The sequence below is a fragment of the Nothoprocta perdicaria genome, unplaced genomic scaffold, assembly GCF_003342845.1.
Source record: "Nothoprocta perdicaria isolate Ctin4 unplaced genomic scaffold, notPer1 scaffold_80, whole genome shotgun sequence".
Taxonomy (NCBI): Eukaryota; Metazoa; Chordata; class Aves; order Tinamiformes; family Tinamidae; genus Nothoprocta; species Nothoprocta perdicaria.
The window spans coordinates 609,092-625,682 of record NW_020456088.1 but is presented as its reverse complement, the minus strand read 5'-3'; the positions used below and the strand labels follow the sequence as shown (position 1 = coordinate 625,682).

Here is a 16,591-nt window from a genome sequence, read left to right as displayed (position 1 = left end):
GATAACACGGGAACGTCAATGACTCTTAATATTGCAACCTGGACTCTTCTGGCTTCAGAGAATACTGGGGAGGAAGAAAGCTCCACGAGTGCATCTCATTGCAGAGCTGGAAACGTGAAGCACAGGCTGTGAACACACCATTTGCAGCAGTTTCCCCTTACAGGGATGTTACTTCTCCTCTCTACTACTCACAATTTCATATATAGCAATAAATGTTTAGTTACAGTGTAGCCTTTTTCTCTTCATTTAGTGGATTTTCCCTGAGCTGCAACTAGAAATAACTGTGCTTCTCTCCTAAGACTCTCTGGACACTGGAAAGTTACACCAATGTCTGCACACATTTGCTAGAAGAAAAAAAAATGTGAGCATCAGCCAAAACATGGTTCACAAGTAACCATATACAATAAATAATAAAAGGAGTTTAAAAATATATGGAAGGTTAAGACACCTTGAACACACAGCTTATACTACAAGACACTGAGGAACAAAATAACTTGGAGGAGGGAGTCAGGCTTTGGCTTTTAATTGCTCCTTTGTGTGAAGCTGCCCTTTCAGCAGCACTTTACAGCCCTGTGGCTGTTTGCAAAGCTCTCAGCAGTATCTCCTGCAGACTTGAGCCTCAGAAATGGAAAGTAAGAGACTGCCTGGGGGCTACAAACTGTGCCTTGAAAGGGCACCCACCATTGGAAAGGACACAGTGAAGCAAAAGCTTAGAGGAGCCTGGCAGCCTCAAATAATGTCAAGCCTCACAGAACATACAACTTGGATGGTAACTGTTTATAAATGAATATTCAACAGACTACTGAAAGTACCTTTTAAATTAGTTTCTTTTTGTTTCCTTTTGTAATAGATTTATTGCTCTTATTTTTAGACCTCTTTGAACCTTTAGTCCATTTTCATCAGTTCTGTAGAGCTGGCAATTACAGTCAAGGAGTTTCCAATCTGCACTGAGTGCCAACTGCTGTGCCATCCAATCCTCCCGTAACAGCTAAAACAGGGAGCCAGGTATCCCTGATTATCAGTGTAATTTAGTCTCACAAGAGCAGGCAGTTATTAAACAGAAGGTTAGCAACTGGATGGATGAGACACTGTGAGAGGAAAGAGTGGAAACGCCCCACGTACAACAACGCACTACTGAATTATCACTAAGTTGAGCTTTGCTGACCTTGAGTGCCCAGTTTCACTGGAGCTGGAGTGGAGGCTGAGCTAAGAAGAGGGTCGGAGGAAGGATCCAGGAAACTGGTGGTGAGATTTGCTTTACATGAAAGTGGAAGTGACTCCTCGGGTAAGTTATCTAGGCTCATCTTATTTTGTCTGCTGGTGTCTAGTAGGTCTTTTCCGAAGAAAGCTTCCTGTAATGAAAACAGAACAATCCAATGCAGAAAAAGCAGCAGCTGTTGAAAATGTTTTATTGCAAAAATTGTACCTATATTACATATGTTCTGTAACTTTGCCATAGTTTGAAGTATTTCTTCCCCCATGAAAATGAGAGTTAAATAAGAGGAATGCTTCTGAACAGCTTACTAAGGTCACATAAGAAGTTTATAGAAAACAGGCAAGTACTGAAGTCTGAGTTTTAGCACTACCACACACTACCTTTTAGTTAGTGCAAACTCATGAAGAACAAAACACCCAAAGCTGCTTAATGTGCATTAATATCCTTTAAATTGCATTTAAATTAAATACTACACAACAAGCATTTCACCTAAAGCTGAGTACTAAGTAATTTTAAAACAGTCCAGCAAATTTTCAAGACTTCTTTTTCATTATACATTTTTCTTCTGTTTCATTCAGTCTCTAAAAATCTTTTTAGTGTGTAATAGCTAAAAATAGAGTCAGAAATACATTTTATAATTACCTGTTCCTACAGTAATGAAGACTAAATCAAATAACTATTCTGTATTTTACATGAGTAAAATGTGCATGAAGGAAAAATATGTATTCTTAATAATACAAAGGAAATCCTAAGTGTGGTCTTTTTTTTTGTAAATCATCTCCTTATTTATCAAATATAAGTTATTTTTAGACAGAGACAGGCTGTCTATCAGTTCTTTGCTAATTTTTGATGCCAGTATAGTCTTTCTTGTGAAATTTAGCAAACAGATACAAAATTAAGTTATTTTTGAAAATATGTGTCTGAAAAGAGTGAAAGAAATAGTATTCTCAGTGACAGAGATAAAAACTGGTTGCTTTATAATCCAGTTGAAGGCAGGTAAATTGGTGAATCCACATTAATATACTGATTCCCACATGAAATTGCTTTTCAATATATATGTACACATTTATATAAAGAGAGAAAATAACATGATCTGCCTAAGACTTCTTGAACTTTTTAGTGCAGAGCACAAGCAAATAAGCTGAGAGTGTCATGGGTCACTCTGGGGAGAAAAAAATACTATTTTACAAAGCAAGTGGAGGCTTGTATAATGGGAAATGATATCAGAGGATTTGAGTTTCTTATATAAGTTCATGAACATTCCTCACACAAAACCCATTTAACAGGAATGATAAACTGGGAATTGGGGAAGAAACAACTACAGTTGAAATGTACTATGAATTAATGCATACAAAGATCCCTTTCTAATTGTTTTTACAGTTAGTGCAGACCAGTAGCTTTACCTGCAAGTAGGCGGGAAAGGTTTCCTCGAGTTTGTTTTTCTTTTTTCTGTAACGCTTCTTTATTTTCTCAGTGCTCTCGGAAGCGGGGGCAGACTCCTCAACCGGAGTGTCTGGCAGCTGTTCTGTCCAACCTGGAAGAGTTAAGGCAGGCACAACTATAGAAAATCCACTGCCTCTTGCTCTAGAGGTGCAGCAGGAGGAGCACGGCCACCTGGGTGCAGTTTTAGCATGATTCTAGATATACTGTAAGAATTGCTTTTGTCTAACCAGCTTTGAGCTGTCATCTGATCCCCTGGGCATGGAAGTTGAGAATACTCCATGTGATACTACCCTTGCTGCACTTCACTGACTGCAGGTATCTCACTGGTTGTAGATTGAGCCTTCTCCAAGCAACATAAGCTCTATTATTAAGTTATATTATAAACTATGCTGTTAGGTAGTGCTGTGCAGTGTGGTCACTTGCAGGAAGCTCTTGCCATGCGCTCAGTGACAGGAGCGGCAGGAAGGTGACCCGCAGCACGGTGGCCTCCGCCCTGCTCGAGCTGATTCAGAACACAGAGAGATCTTCTGAGCTGTTTTGCTTCTTAATAAACAGTTGTGCCTGGGCAGACAAGGCAGCTCAAATTGCTTAACTGAGGAATATTTGTTTGTGAATATTGCTTTTTAACAATACGCATTGTACTGCTAACCCAGAAGGAAGAATCCACTTTTTTTTAACAATTTTTTACCTTAAAGGAACAGATCCTCCCACAGGAAGCTAAAAGCTCATCAGCAAAACTTTCAGTGCTAGTTGAAACAATTCAGTCCATCATAAAATTGTATTTACAAAGTAGAAAAAATGTATTTGTAGCACTAAAATTAAACAGAAAGCAAACACAATTTCTGAATAGGGGAGCCAGCCACACAGTGGGTCGCAAGCTGCCTTCCTAAAGCAGTTTTACACACGGAGCAAGAGTAAAATCCAGCTCTCGGTTTTTGACCCTGCCCGGATGCTGTAGTAAGCATCAGGTCTCCCTCACCTGTACAACTAAACAGCAAGAGAGAATTCTGGCTCTGAAGAAGTTAAAATCCAAATAGACAAGAGAGAATAACGGGAAAATATAATGGCCAGACATCTGCAAACTGCTCTCAGCCACCTCTTAGAAGCAAACGGCTCTTTCTACCACCTACACCAGAAAGATTCTGCTCTCCACAAATCTTGCATCTCACCTTAGAGACCTCTGTGTTGTCTACATTAAATAGTGTGAATAAACCCAGATGGCGAAACGAATCAGACTAATCACACGCAGTAGTCAACAGAGGAAGACCCATGCACAAAGCTCCAACTCTTACTCAGTGCCCAATACACTGGTTATTTACAGTACCAGAGACATCAAGTGGCTTTTCCACAAAGGAATAACAGAACAGTGTTCTCCAGCCTTAGGAAAAAGATGACAGATGAGGGTATGGCACAAGCCGAGGAGAGTTCTGAGCATTATAAATGAACACTGAATGATTTCTCATCATCTTTCATAATAGAAGCTGTGGGGAAAACCCTAGGAATTCTAAGGGATCAAGATGAAAACCAACTAAGAGAATTATTTCTTCCCCAACAATAAGGAAAAGATAGAAGTCACTAAAAGAGGATGCACAGAGGTCAAGAAGACTCATAAAAAGATCAGACTCCTCTGTGGGGCACACAAATACCTACAAATTCTCTCACAGAACACAGCCCACAAGAAAACTCTGGATCAGTATTTTATCAGGCACAAGGTATATCAGAAAATTACTCCAATCTTGCCCCATTTCTTAAATTTTTTTCCATCTTCTACTGGTCAAAAATAGGTTCAACAGCAGGCCAATACAGCAGGCCTTAGCATCCCATTTCACTCCCACAATAACCTTATTGCTACAATAACCCACTACTGTGGGCTATTTCATTCCCACAATAACCTTAAATTCAGTGTTTCAATGTCATTGTAAATCATGACTTTACTGCAACTACACACACGTAGAATCATAGAATCACAGAATGCTCAAGGTTGGAAGGGACCTCAGAGGTCATCGAGGTCCCCCAACCCCCTGCACACGCAGGGTCACCTAGAGCATGTGGCACAGGGCTGCATCCAAGCGGGTTTTAAAGATCTCCAAAGAAGGAGACTCCACAACCTCTCTGGGCAGCCTGTTCCAGGGCTCTGTCACCCTCACTGTCAAAAAAGTGTTTTCTCAAGTTCCTGTGGAACTTTTGGTGCCTCAGCTTGTGGCCATTTCCTCTAGTCCTATCGCTGGCTACCACAGAAAAGAGGTCGGCCCCCATATGAATGATTGTTTCCAGTCACACTACTAAAGTTCTTAAAACGACTAAAAACTTTTTCCTTTGCAATACATCTCCAGATAGAATTATATGGTTTTGGTTTCCATTATTTTTACTGTATTAAGCATGAGCAAATACTTAAAAATACCTTTCTGAACTTACCTTCATCTCTGCCAGGCAACTGCTCAGAAACAGAGCCAGAAGAGTCTTTCCTGGAGAGAGACCTTTTTGCTTTCCCCTGCCCTGTACGACTTCTCTGACGTACCATAAATCCACCAATACCTAAAGGAAGCAAAATCAGCAACATTAAGACTATTTTTCATAGTAAGAATGGGAGCAAAAACTATTTTTAAGTCAGAGAGGAGAACTGCATCTGTATGGCTCTACGAATGAATCTGATCTGCTCCTGCTTTCATTCAGAGGCTTACTATCTTGGTAGGTGTAGGTATAATTAGCGAAAAGTATCCAAATTTTAGGACTATAATACATCCACAAGAAGTTTAAAACATCAAACTGGGCAAACTTCAGATGACTTTTTCCCCCTCATGGCAAATAGATTAAGTGCTAATATTAAAAGTCAATCTACCAAATGAAAACTACTGAAAATCCTTAAAGGATCATGAAAACTCTACAATTTGGTGTAAGGAGTGCACCACTTCAATTGATGGCACTGGAGAAGGAAGTATCACAAAGTAAAATAGATGATTGAATAACATTACATTGCCTGAAACTGCAGAGCCCTCCAGCACAGGCTGACTGCAGCGCCCCGAGGTCTCTGTGATTGCTGTGTATGTCTGTACATAGATTAGAATCGGGTCTGTTTAGTTTTGGGGGAAATAGCTGGCACAGATAACAGATGGCTGCTCAGCTCTTGATCCAAACCTGCTCCAGAGCAAACTAAGCCATCTCCCCTTGAGGCTCTGTGAGCAGAATTAAATGGCCTAGGGCTGTATTACTTGTGGAGAAGCAGGAAATCTCTTGTCAACTGCTGTGGGTTGGCACCGCCAGCTCCACATGATCTGGCATGGAGGGCACCACAAGCAGTGCAGGATGTTGCCTGTTGGGACAGGCAATTCCTCCTCGGCATGGGAAATACAGGCGAGGGAAAAGGGGGCAGAGACCCCAGTAGCTGCTGACAGAGAAGCAAGGGAAACGGGACCATGTTTCACCTCTTACCTCCTTGTCCCTACTTTACCCCTCTCCTTCTCCTTACCCATCTCATTTTCTCCGTTCCCCTCCCTTCCTATCTTCCCACGGAGACGATGTGGCCCCATTACAGTAGGAAGGATGGGAAGATGGACACGAACAGCCAAAATAGTATTTGTGATGGCAAAGACTAGAAGTCAACCTACCCACAGTACTGGGAAGCTGAGTAATGGGAAACAAAGCCAACAGGATGCAGACACTCTGAGGCCTAGCAAGGGGCTCTTCAGAGAGCCAGCTGTGGCTAAATACAACTTATTATCTTAAGTTCATTAGCCCTAATGAATCAGAGTTATTTCCTACAAAGTCACTTAGGTACCTCCAGCTTTTTCTGCCTGGAGATCGTTCAAGTGGTTCTGCATCCAGAGCCTACAGTTAATCCACAGTCAAGGTAATTAAGAGTTGACTACACTAATAAATTAAAACAAATGAACTAATCTAATCACTGAATTCATTAAAATTAACTGCTGGAAGTCACCTTTAATTATTTAAAAAATTATTCATATCAAGTATTTCAGAAAATAAGTAACCACAAAAAAATTTCTCTCAGGTTCTGACCTCCTATACAAATATCTACAGAATCATTTTTATGTAATGTGCTACTAGAGATTTATATATATATACACACACAAAAATGCACACTATATATTTACACACACAACTGACATCCAGAAATTAAATAAATATCATATATTTTCCTATCAAGAATCTATAGCAAGGTGTAGATTTGAATTGTAAACTAATAATTGACAGAACGTTACTTTCATACTATAATATTCTATTAATTATACAGAAAAAAAACACAAAAGCAAACAAACGCCCCACAACTGTAAGAATTAGGTGTCCTACCAGGTCTGTACGGTTTTCGCTTTCTTTTTTTAATCCCATCAGCTCCTTCTGCTGCTTTGGTATCATCATCCACAGCTTCCCGTTCTGGGCTGGAATCTGATTTTCCGTCACAATCCATAAGATCACCTTCTGGAGAAAAGAGGCAATCCTAAACTCCACTGGAACGAGGGAGCAAGGCACTTTTCCTAATTTCTTATTTGTGACTGATATTTATGAGAAACTGATGAAGAACGTTAGTTTTTTTCCAGAGGTGGTTAAGATACCTGCGACCTTCAGGCACATTTGAGAAACCTGCTCCATCGACACACACAGACCAAGTTACAGACACATTTCCCACACAATCATGATGTCCCTCAAAAACCAAGGATAAATGTTCAGTTTACATCAATCTGAAATGATCTTTTTTTTTTTAGTATTCCTTTCCGAATCCAATGCCACTGCATTATCTGAGTGTCTGAACAATTTCTAACAATACATCAAGGCACATGGCTACAATCTACCATGTAAGATACACTTTGTTTGCCCTAACTTCTGCTTAGTCGAGTTTGCTTGCACTAAGAACACAGACTGAACAAATACAGCTTGCACTTGGAAAGTAATACATGACTTTTAGTTTGGAGGGTTCTTGAGTTGTTGGTTCTTGTGACTGACTGAAAGCTGACTTATCTACACCAAAGAGTTTTAACTCTGCAGCAGAAAATTTGGCCCAAAAGACTCAGTGAACCCTGAAGATGAGGACTGTAAATCTGAGTTCATATCCTGTGGAAAAGCACGGTAGAAAACACACATGAAGGATGATGGGATTATAAGAGCCTTCGGCGCTGAAGACAGATTGAGTTAATTGTTTCTGATATCTCCCAAATGTCAACATAACAATAAACTTCCATCTTCATTTTATAGTAAGTTTTTGAAATTCATTCAATATACTCCAGTCCTCGAAAAGCTACTGGATTCTCTTTCATATTCAGACATATGATTCTAGACAGTCTAAAAACAGTTTTGCAAGAAAGAGCCAGAAACACAAAACACGCTCGAACTCTGCTTATGCTTCTGGGACAGACCGACAGAACTGGCCTCCTCCAAACCACTTCTACTGGGGCAGGACTATAACCCATCTCGCCTTCGAAGGCCAAGCTGGTGACCAGACTTCTTGTTGCCTGAGATGTGAGATTTCTCATGTTTGCCTGAAATTATTCTGGAAGCAGAGGTATAGCTGCATTTACCTGATGCTCATACAAAAATTTCTGACATTGAGAGAAGACTCTGCAGAGCTATGTCTAGAGCCCTCAAGAAACTCAATCACTGTACCATACATGTGGTACCTAGATAGAGTCACATAAAGGAACGTACCCTGACCTCCCAATTCACAAAAAATAATATGTGCAATATATGCACACCCAAGGAAAAAAAGAAAAAAAGGCAATGAAAGATGACCAGAACTGAAATTAAACAAAAACTGTACAAGCTCTGGCTCTCCCATTCACCCTTTACTATTGTATTCATGTATCTTGTGATCTTGTTGAGAAACCGTAAATACAAAAGCCACCGGGGAGAAGATGAAAATAGCTGAAGTGTGAATAGGAAACAGGTACACGTTTCCAAAAATGGAGATTAACCACAGAAAAAGAACAGCAAAGGAAGTGGTTAATTCTCTATCTCGATGTCTTAAAAAAAAAAAAAAATTGAAAGCTTTACTGCTTTCAACAGCCTGAATGATGGGACTAAATAAAGACGATAGAGTGAAATGCAGGAGTCAGTGTAATCGTCATCTACCAACCCTATGACTCTTGAGGGAACAAAAGAAAAACTACCTCATGATTTTAAAGGTTTTAAGCACATAAATGGAATCTATTGAAAAATATGTGTTTTTCTAGGCAAGAGCAGAAGGCAAATAAGCATGTGCTAATAAAACAACAGGAGTGACACTTGTATCAACAAGTTAGCATGGCAACTGTGCTGATGGTTAAACTCCCCAGTCATCTCAAGTACACTCTCTGTATCTAAAAAAAAGCTTCTTATGACATTTAATCTGATTAACAACAAGGCAATGTTGCATAAACAGAAAACACTTTAGACGGTGGGGAGGCGCGGAGCCTGTGCGAGGCACCTGCAGGACGAATGCAGCGGCTTTCACACCTGCTGCTGGCTAAGCCTGTCCTCGGGCCGTGGATTAGCAGCTACACTCCGTGTTCTCCAGTGCTCCAAGGGGGCAGCGCCACGGTGGCTCGTGATGAAGAGTGTGGGTTCAAGGCACCAAGAGCTGGTTGCTCCCGCTCGCCCTTTTCCCGCTCTCAGCAGCGCGGGCGCCTCCGCCTGGGGCTGCGCCGCCGCCGTGGGGAGCAGGCCGGGCGCGGGGAGCTTTGCTCCCTGTCTGTGTGTGGGGCACGAGGGGCTCGCCCAAGGGCTGCTACAACCATGGAGTAACCGTGGCCACCTCACCGTGACACGCAGGTGGGTGTCTGGATACGGGGCGGGGATTTCTCTTTTCGCCCCTTGCCAGCACAAGCGCCGCCCCCTCCGTCCCACAGAACTGACACCCCACCTGGGGCCGAGCCCCGTCGCGAGGGCTCTGTGCATCCTCTCCTCCCCCTGAGCTACAGCAGCAGCCCAGAAGCCGCTTCCATACTTAAATTCTGTCCTGAGTTCTGCTCTGGAGATGAGGCCAAATAAAGCTTTCTTTTTTCTCTGCTAGTGAAATAAAATGAAGTATCTTTATCCTCTCGGACTCACAGGTCAGCCAAGCTCTTTCAGCAACAACACAACACTCCCCCAGAGGGCTTAGTCCTTCCCTCGTCCTTTACAATATTATTAATTAATAACTTTTAAATATTGGGTCTATAGCAATTTAGAGGTTGCTTTACTGAGCCCAACAGGATCACTTTCAAACAGTGTCTTCATTAAACTTGAGAGTCTGAACGACACCTGTACTCAGCAAGGGCACGTCATTTGCCACAGCTAACACAAGAATTAGGCAACGAGGCCAAGGTTACGTCCCGTGCTGCCAAACTCAGGGGCAAGTTTCACATGGGATGGACGACACCAACAGAACAACAGTAAGAAAAGCTCTGAAAGGGACAACGACAAGTTGTGACTTTCATCCAAGTTATTAGCACAAATTGGTTAGTACAGAACGCGTGGGTATCAGTATAGTAAAAACTCCCAGGAACGGAGCAACATCTACTGCAACACTCCAGGGTATAAGAAAACACACCAAAAGTAGAGCACTACCTCTACTGTCATCCATCTCTCCATCTCTTGAGTGCTCTGACTGGGCATCTGGGGGTGTCTGAAGCACAGCCACACTGTTCTGGTTTATAATCTTCAATTTAAGCTTTGGTTTCGTCCGTTTTCTTCTAGGTACTGTAACAGTTAGGCTCTGTAACTGAGACATGCCGGATTCTGTCAAGCAGACTCCATCCTGTGTGTAAGTCTTCGGTGGGTCTATAAAAGTTAAATGAATCATAACAGCAATATAAATCTCTTCCGTTTACAAGTCTTAGATTTTTATGGATTAATAGCTGCATGTATGGAACTGATTTATGAGTGAGGAACTCAGTAAAAATAAGACAACATCAAATACTCTTACACGTTACAGTTAAAGCTTTACAATCAGAATCTGAAGGCAAATCCAGGAACAAGCTAATACACTGTGACCAAACAACTTACACCAAGAGCTCAGTAAGAGAATGATACGACTATGAGAGCTGATGTCCTGCAGGGTATCCCTGTACGCCTGACATTCACTCTGCAAGACTACTGCTTATCAGCTCAGGTCCTTATATGGCCCTCAACACTGTAGCTTCACGTTATTAACCAACATTAGCCTCCCACAACTCTGAGCGGGACGGGGAAGTTATTCACCCTACAGACAAAAAAGAAACAGGACAGGTCAAGGGAGCTGCTCAAGCCTGAAGGGAAACCTTGCTCAGAACCCAAACGTCCCAAGATCTGCAAGACTGTAGATGTCCCTCATGCACTTTTGTGACAACTGAGTCTACTCAACATCTCGTATCAACGTTCCTTGATTTGCCATGGGGCTGCTGGGCAGTCATCTCTTCTGGGGACCAGCAAGCACAGGTTGGGGAACTTTCAAGGAGTTACCAAATATCAAGAGGCTGCAGTGATGGCCACTGACGGAGGGCTGATCAATTCATGACTTGAGTAATGTACTTCTGAAAACACATCCACATCACACCATTTGTTCCCTTCAACTAAAAGTGGTTTTTAATGTAACTTCTCATATTCCCAAACACAGCTTACAACCAGAATTATGGAGCACAGTTGTTCACATCACATTTGTATGTGCTATTAAAAAAGAACATATATTTTTGAAAGGATTGCATACTCTCTTTCACATTGAGTATTTGAGGGGACAACCTTCTTTCAGAATACACTTGTGCACTATCAAAGGGAACAAAATCTTGTCATAATGGAAGCTATCCTGACATGGTAGAAACTTTTAGGTCCTAGCATTATAACAAATGGCTTTGGCGTAGGTTTGTCAAGATTATAAATTTCCTAGCAAAAACTAGACTAAAATATAGAGAAATTGGGTCCTCCTCCTACAGGTCAAGCCTGTAAACACTTCTACACTTGCTGTACTCAGCCCCACAGTGTTTTCTCTGTCAGTACTAAGGCAAGTAAGGAAGTCTTTGCAGGATCATAGCATAATTTAAGGCAATTATTATAGTGCAGGTATGGCAAGCAACAGAAAACAAAGAAAGAACAAGAAAAAAATGAAAAGCATGCTGTGAGAACAGAAAGACAGATACTGCTGTGGGTTACAGAATCACAGAAAAAGTAATTTTTCTCTCATGTAAAAAAAACCCTTAAAATATGCTAAATTATCAAAGATTAAGCATTTACATTTTTACCTAGTTCTTTTGATTTTGAAATAATCTGAGCTCCAACTGATGAATCACAACAGTCCAAAGAAGGCACTGAAAAATATAAGGAAAATCATTTCAACTTTTAAAAATGGTGACTTGCTTTAAACTGAAACTACCAACTGATTTTCTTTCAAATGGTTCTGTTAAACTCCCTAGTTGACACTGCCGTCTATATTCACTAGCACTTTTAAAATAAAGTGCTTTTCAGTGTCACAGAAGATGCGACTGTGAAACAAGCCTGGTATTAACTGAAGTTTTCGCATTTCCTGGAGCCAAGAACGGCCTTGGAGCCACAGAGAATTCAATGGGAGACCATGTCCTCCTGCTGGGTGGAGGGCAAACTAACACACTGGATCTCATGGATTGTGAAACAAGCTCGACCTTAGTCATGACATCAAGATTTTGCTGAGCTGAGCGTGAATAAGGCTCTGAGAACCAGACATCAACAACTATCTTTTCTTCTCCCTCAAGAAGTGGTCTGAATGCTCCAAGGGCTTCCCAGGCAAGATTCCAGCGGACTCCCTGCTTTCAGATGGTTCACATAGGAGAAACAACATGAGGCTGATGAGAGTATCTGGGAACAGATGATTCCAACTTGCTGAAGTTGGATGCAGTGATTCTCATCCAAGATAAGAGCACTGATACACGGAACAGCAGAAACTCCATTTGAGAAGTGCAGTTGGTGGCTTCCAGGATGCACTAGAACAAGGTGACTGAGCAAGCAGCAGTTTAAACGTCCCCCAGAGCTGGCTCCTACTGTTGGAGGTGGAAATGCTTCTCCCACCTGCCTTAATTACAGCTATCTATAAATACGCTTCATTAACCTGGGATCTGAGGAGCAGCTCTTTAATACAAGTAGTAGCTTTATAGAGATCACACAGAGTAAGAATGGGGAGAGTAAGAAGCTTTTATCTCAGAAATTATGAGAACTAAAACCCTCAAAAACTTATTTCTGCATGATAAGGTTTGCCATTCATGCAACTTTCCTAACACCTCTTTTTCTTCTTCCCCTAGAAATCCTTCCCAAGCTGAACTTAAGACTGAGATAAGTATCTGTATTACTGAAATATGACATACAGAGGGGGGACAACAAGGAAGAAAAGAAATTTGAAAATGAAATTTTGGAAGGGATGTTGAGTTGGAGGGAAAAAACACGTGGGACAGAAGTTGCAGGGTGGAATATATTTGAAGTCACTGAATTAAAACAACAACAAAACAGATTGCAAGGAATACTCAAAAGGGTAATGAGACTTCATCTGTTCTTTTAATTGGCTGTAATTTGCAAGATGCTTTAAATCAGAGTGAGCAATTATCAAACGGGTACCTAAAGTAAATGAAGTTTGGGAAGATAGCTGTCAATGGGAGCTTGATATCTTTATTGAACGTCAACCCACAGAGGACTCTCCTAGGCCAGGTGAGATGAGGAGCAAAATCTTCACTCGGTAGACTGGCGAGAGTTGAAATGCTCAAGCAAAGGAGCTGCCAGTCACACTGGTGAGGCTCTCAGAGCCCACTTCACAGAGGCTGCACAAATAAACAATATTCGAAGATGGTACTAAACAGAGTGTGGAAAAGGAGCCCATCAGCGCTCAGTGTAAGGATTAAACCAATGAAACGGGTAACGGAGAAATATGAGAATGAGAAATATGAATAAGAGGAGACTGGACAAGAAAAAAAAAAAAAAACAAACCCCACAGAGCAAAGAGGAGTCTCTGCTTACTGGGGCTCCAAAGCATCCATTGTTAGGATGCATTCCCAGTAATTCCCAAGCAAAGGAAATCAGAGAACTTCTTGTTCAAGGCACTGAGATGTGCTGAGACATGTACTCTGCTTAGACCATGCTAAGAACAACCCGAGCAACACTCATCAGAAACATCTAAACACCACGGGTCTGCGGTGTGCTATTCTGGATCCAGTTCAACCACATTCTGGTCACTGGTATTTCTGTATGTTCAAGAGGATAAAGCTCTTTATCTTTTATTTCTGTTTCCTGAAGAAGATGGCTCTGTAAGATTATGAGATACGCAGCTGCTGTTTTGAAGACAAGATAGGGAGGAGTTCTTACAAATTTAGGTATTTCTGTTTTCTTAAGCAGAGAAAAATGGAATTCCTCTCTCAACATCTGTGCTTTAGAAGCAATTTACTAACTACCAACAATAAACCTATTTCTTCACCTGAAATATACTGATAAATTTTAGGTTGAGGAGCTCTTGATTCTTCTACAAAGTTGTTTAAAAAATGATAATGATACTTGCAAACATACAGGTATCTTCTGTCATACATCAAGTGAAAAGAGAAAGAAGCATCCCAGTAAAAAAATCCACAATACAGTGTATTCTAAGAAACAGTACACTGTTAACTCATGGTGTTTCATTAAGTTTATCAAATGCTAACCATTTTCACGCTGAAACAAAAAATTACAAAGAATTTTCAAGTGAATTGTAAAAGAATTAGCAAAGGATTCATATATATTTTACATAAAGGTACATGCAATTATTTTTATAAACATGCACCGAGTGACGTATTCGGACATGCAGTTGCTAAAGTGAACACAGACGTTAAGGAGATTATTATATACACGGAGTCAAAGGAAAAAAAATAAAGCAACAAAGCTTGTCTCATTAAAACAGGGTGAAAAGAAACTGCAAAGAAAGCTTGGGACCTGGCCCAGGGGATGCAGGCCTCGTTCCTGCTCCTTGGGAGACTAACCTAAGGCAGAGCCCCTTGCAAAGGTGCAAGCAGGACCAGCTCCGGGGGCACCTGATGCCTGGACGTGGCGCAGCCCTGATGCCGACTCCTAAGGTTACACTCAGGTATCTCAAGGGCCTTAAATCACCTGCAAAACGGGAGCTCTGTCAGCTCCTAAGAGTAACAGGCTGGGAGAGGCTTTATTACTAAGACCTTTTTGTTTCAAGTGCCTAGAAACTTCTCAAAGTTATCTTTGTCACCTGTTATCTCTGCAAGTTTCTGTTTTTATCCCCAGTTAAAAACATCTTTTCTTGCTGAACTTGTTGAATTTGTGAAAGCAGACTGCAAAAATGAAGTGACTTGGTGAAGTTAGGCATAGGTAACTCAACTTCTAATAGTGATGCCAATAGAAACTAAGAAATGTTCCATGACTGTTTATAGTCGATCAATAAACAATCAATATAAATAAAGTTTATAAACTTTCAAAGTCACTCCAGTAAGTACCATTAAGGCGGAGCTGCTGTGAAGACCTATCTGCCTAAAGGGACAATAGCTGCTCTACAGAACTTTCTTAGACCTCTCAAACACACTCTTCCTGACATCTTCAACTCCTCATAAGGAAAACCAATCTCTACTGATATCCTGATATGAACATTTACTGCAACATTTTCTTAGTTCTTGTACTTTAAAAAAACTAGTGATATCCCAAGCAGCCAGGGGTTAATGTGAACACTTAACCATGCTGTTATTCTGCAAACGTGCAGAGATGTCGATGCTCTGTTAAAGCAGCAGACTGAAGCAGCAACTCCAGTGAGCCTACGTGCAGAGAAAACAGACTCGGGACACTTCTCTTGCAGCCAGGCCATAAATCATCTCACAGGCCCCTCTAATTGCTGACAGGCCACTCACAACAAAGTGAACCAGTGCCAGAGCCCCACACTGGAGCTGTGCTCAAAGAGAACTCCCAGGGTACTCCGGAGGTACTAAGGCCAGGGAATGGCTTAATTCAGAAAGAAAATCTCAATACAAACGCGTGCAGAGTTCCTCAGAAAGTACTATGCATTTTTGCTAGCAAAAACCTGGTGAGAGGCGTGGGGAATTGTTTCAGTGACTGCAGCTAGGGAAGCCCTGCTCTCCAGGCCTGGGGGAGCTTAGAGTGTCCCTAACGAAACGGGAGCGAGAGGGGAAGAGCTGGGTTGTTTTGGCTACCGCCGCTTCAGGGGGCTTCACATTCCTGAGCGAGCTTTTCTGCTTGGAAGTGATTTTAAGATTCTTGTGGACGCTGGATCTTTAGAGAATTAGGCCTCCTTCTTCCCGCCTAACAAAGCCAGAGGCATTTTAGTGTTTCAGTGCCAAATCCTTCTTGTCATTTACCCAACTTCTCTTCAAAAACCTTGGCCAGAATCCCCCCTGCTGGGTTTTCTTTTGCTATACACACAGCCTTACTGCCCGTCACTAGCAGGCACAAATGAGCTGAGGACACTCCCAGAAGGCCCTTGAAACAAACAAAAAATTTGCTCTGCAATGAGCCGAATCTCTGCCAGAGAAAAGAACCATAAAACATTCCCAAACCTATTTATTGCAGTGTGCAATCCTGCCATTGGTTTCAAGTGGCTTCTTACCGTTTGTTGGTGGTATGTATGGCCTACAAATGGTACAGTCAAAACCCATATCAGCTATGTTTTCCACTTCCTCCTCTGTGTTTAAGTTCTGACAGATTGCATGCATCCATCTAGAAATTAAGTGGGGGAAAAAATACAATTTAAAGGAAATATGTGGTGTTTTAGGAGACCCAAATATCAGCATATGGTCCAGATAAAGGTGAAATACTTCTTTAATTTAAACTGTTTTAGGGAGAAGTGATGATCAGGTTCTCCACACACAGCATTCCTCTACGGTGGTGTGTGTTAAAATGCTGTGCATACAGTTTCAGATTACCTATTTCCCTTAACAGAAAGAAAAGCCATATATAATAATGTCCTGGAAGCATATATGTCTTAGTATCATAATTCTCTCCTTCGTATTTAGTCACCTTAAGTACTCACTTGAT

At 41.4% G+C, this 16,591-nt stretch overlaps 1 protein-coding gene across 1 annotated transcript in view; it reads right to left on the bottom strand.

The window, feature by feature from the left end:
• Nucleotides 1-16,591, bottom strand: part of KMT2C (lysine methyltransferase 2C) — a 164,518-nt gene that overhangs the window by 40,763 nt on the left and 107,164 nt on the right. The window contains exons 20-26 of the mRNA XM_026051932.1: nucleotides 16,164-16,273; nucleotides 11,839-11,904; nucleotides 10,193-10,405; nucleotides 6,965-7,093; nucleotides 5,075-5,194; nucleotides 2,620-2,750; nucleotides 1,166-1,352 (exon numbers count right to left, since the gene is read on the bottom strand). Coding sequence (XP_025907717.1) covers nucleotides 1,166-1,352; nucleotides 2,620-2,750; nucleotides 5,075-5,194; nucleotides 6,965-7,093; nucleotides 10,193-10,405; nucleotides 11,839-11,904; nucleotides 16,164-16,273 — 956 coding nt within the window. The remainder of the gene's footprint in view (nucleotides 1-1,165; nucleotides 1,353-2,619; nucleotides 2,751-5,074; nucleotides 5,195-6,964; nucleotides 7,094-10,192; nucleotides 10,406-11,838; nucleotides 11,905-16,163; nucleotides 16,274-16,591) is intronic.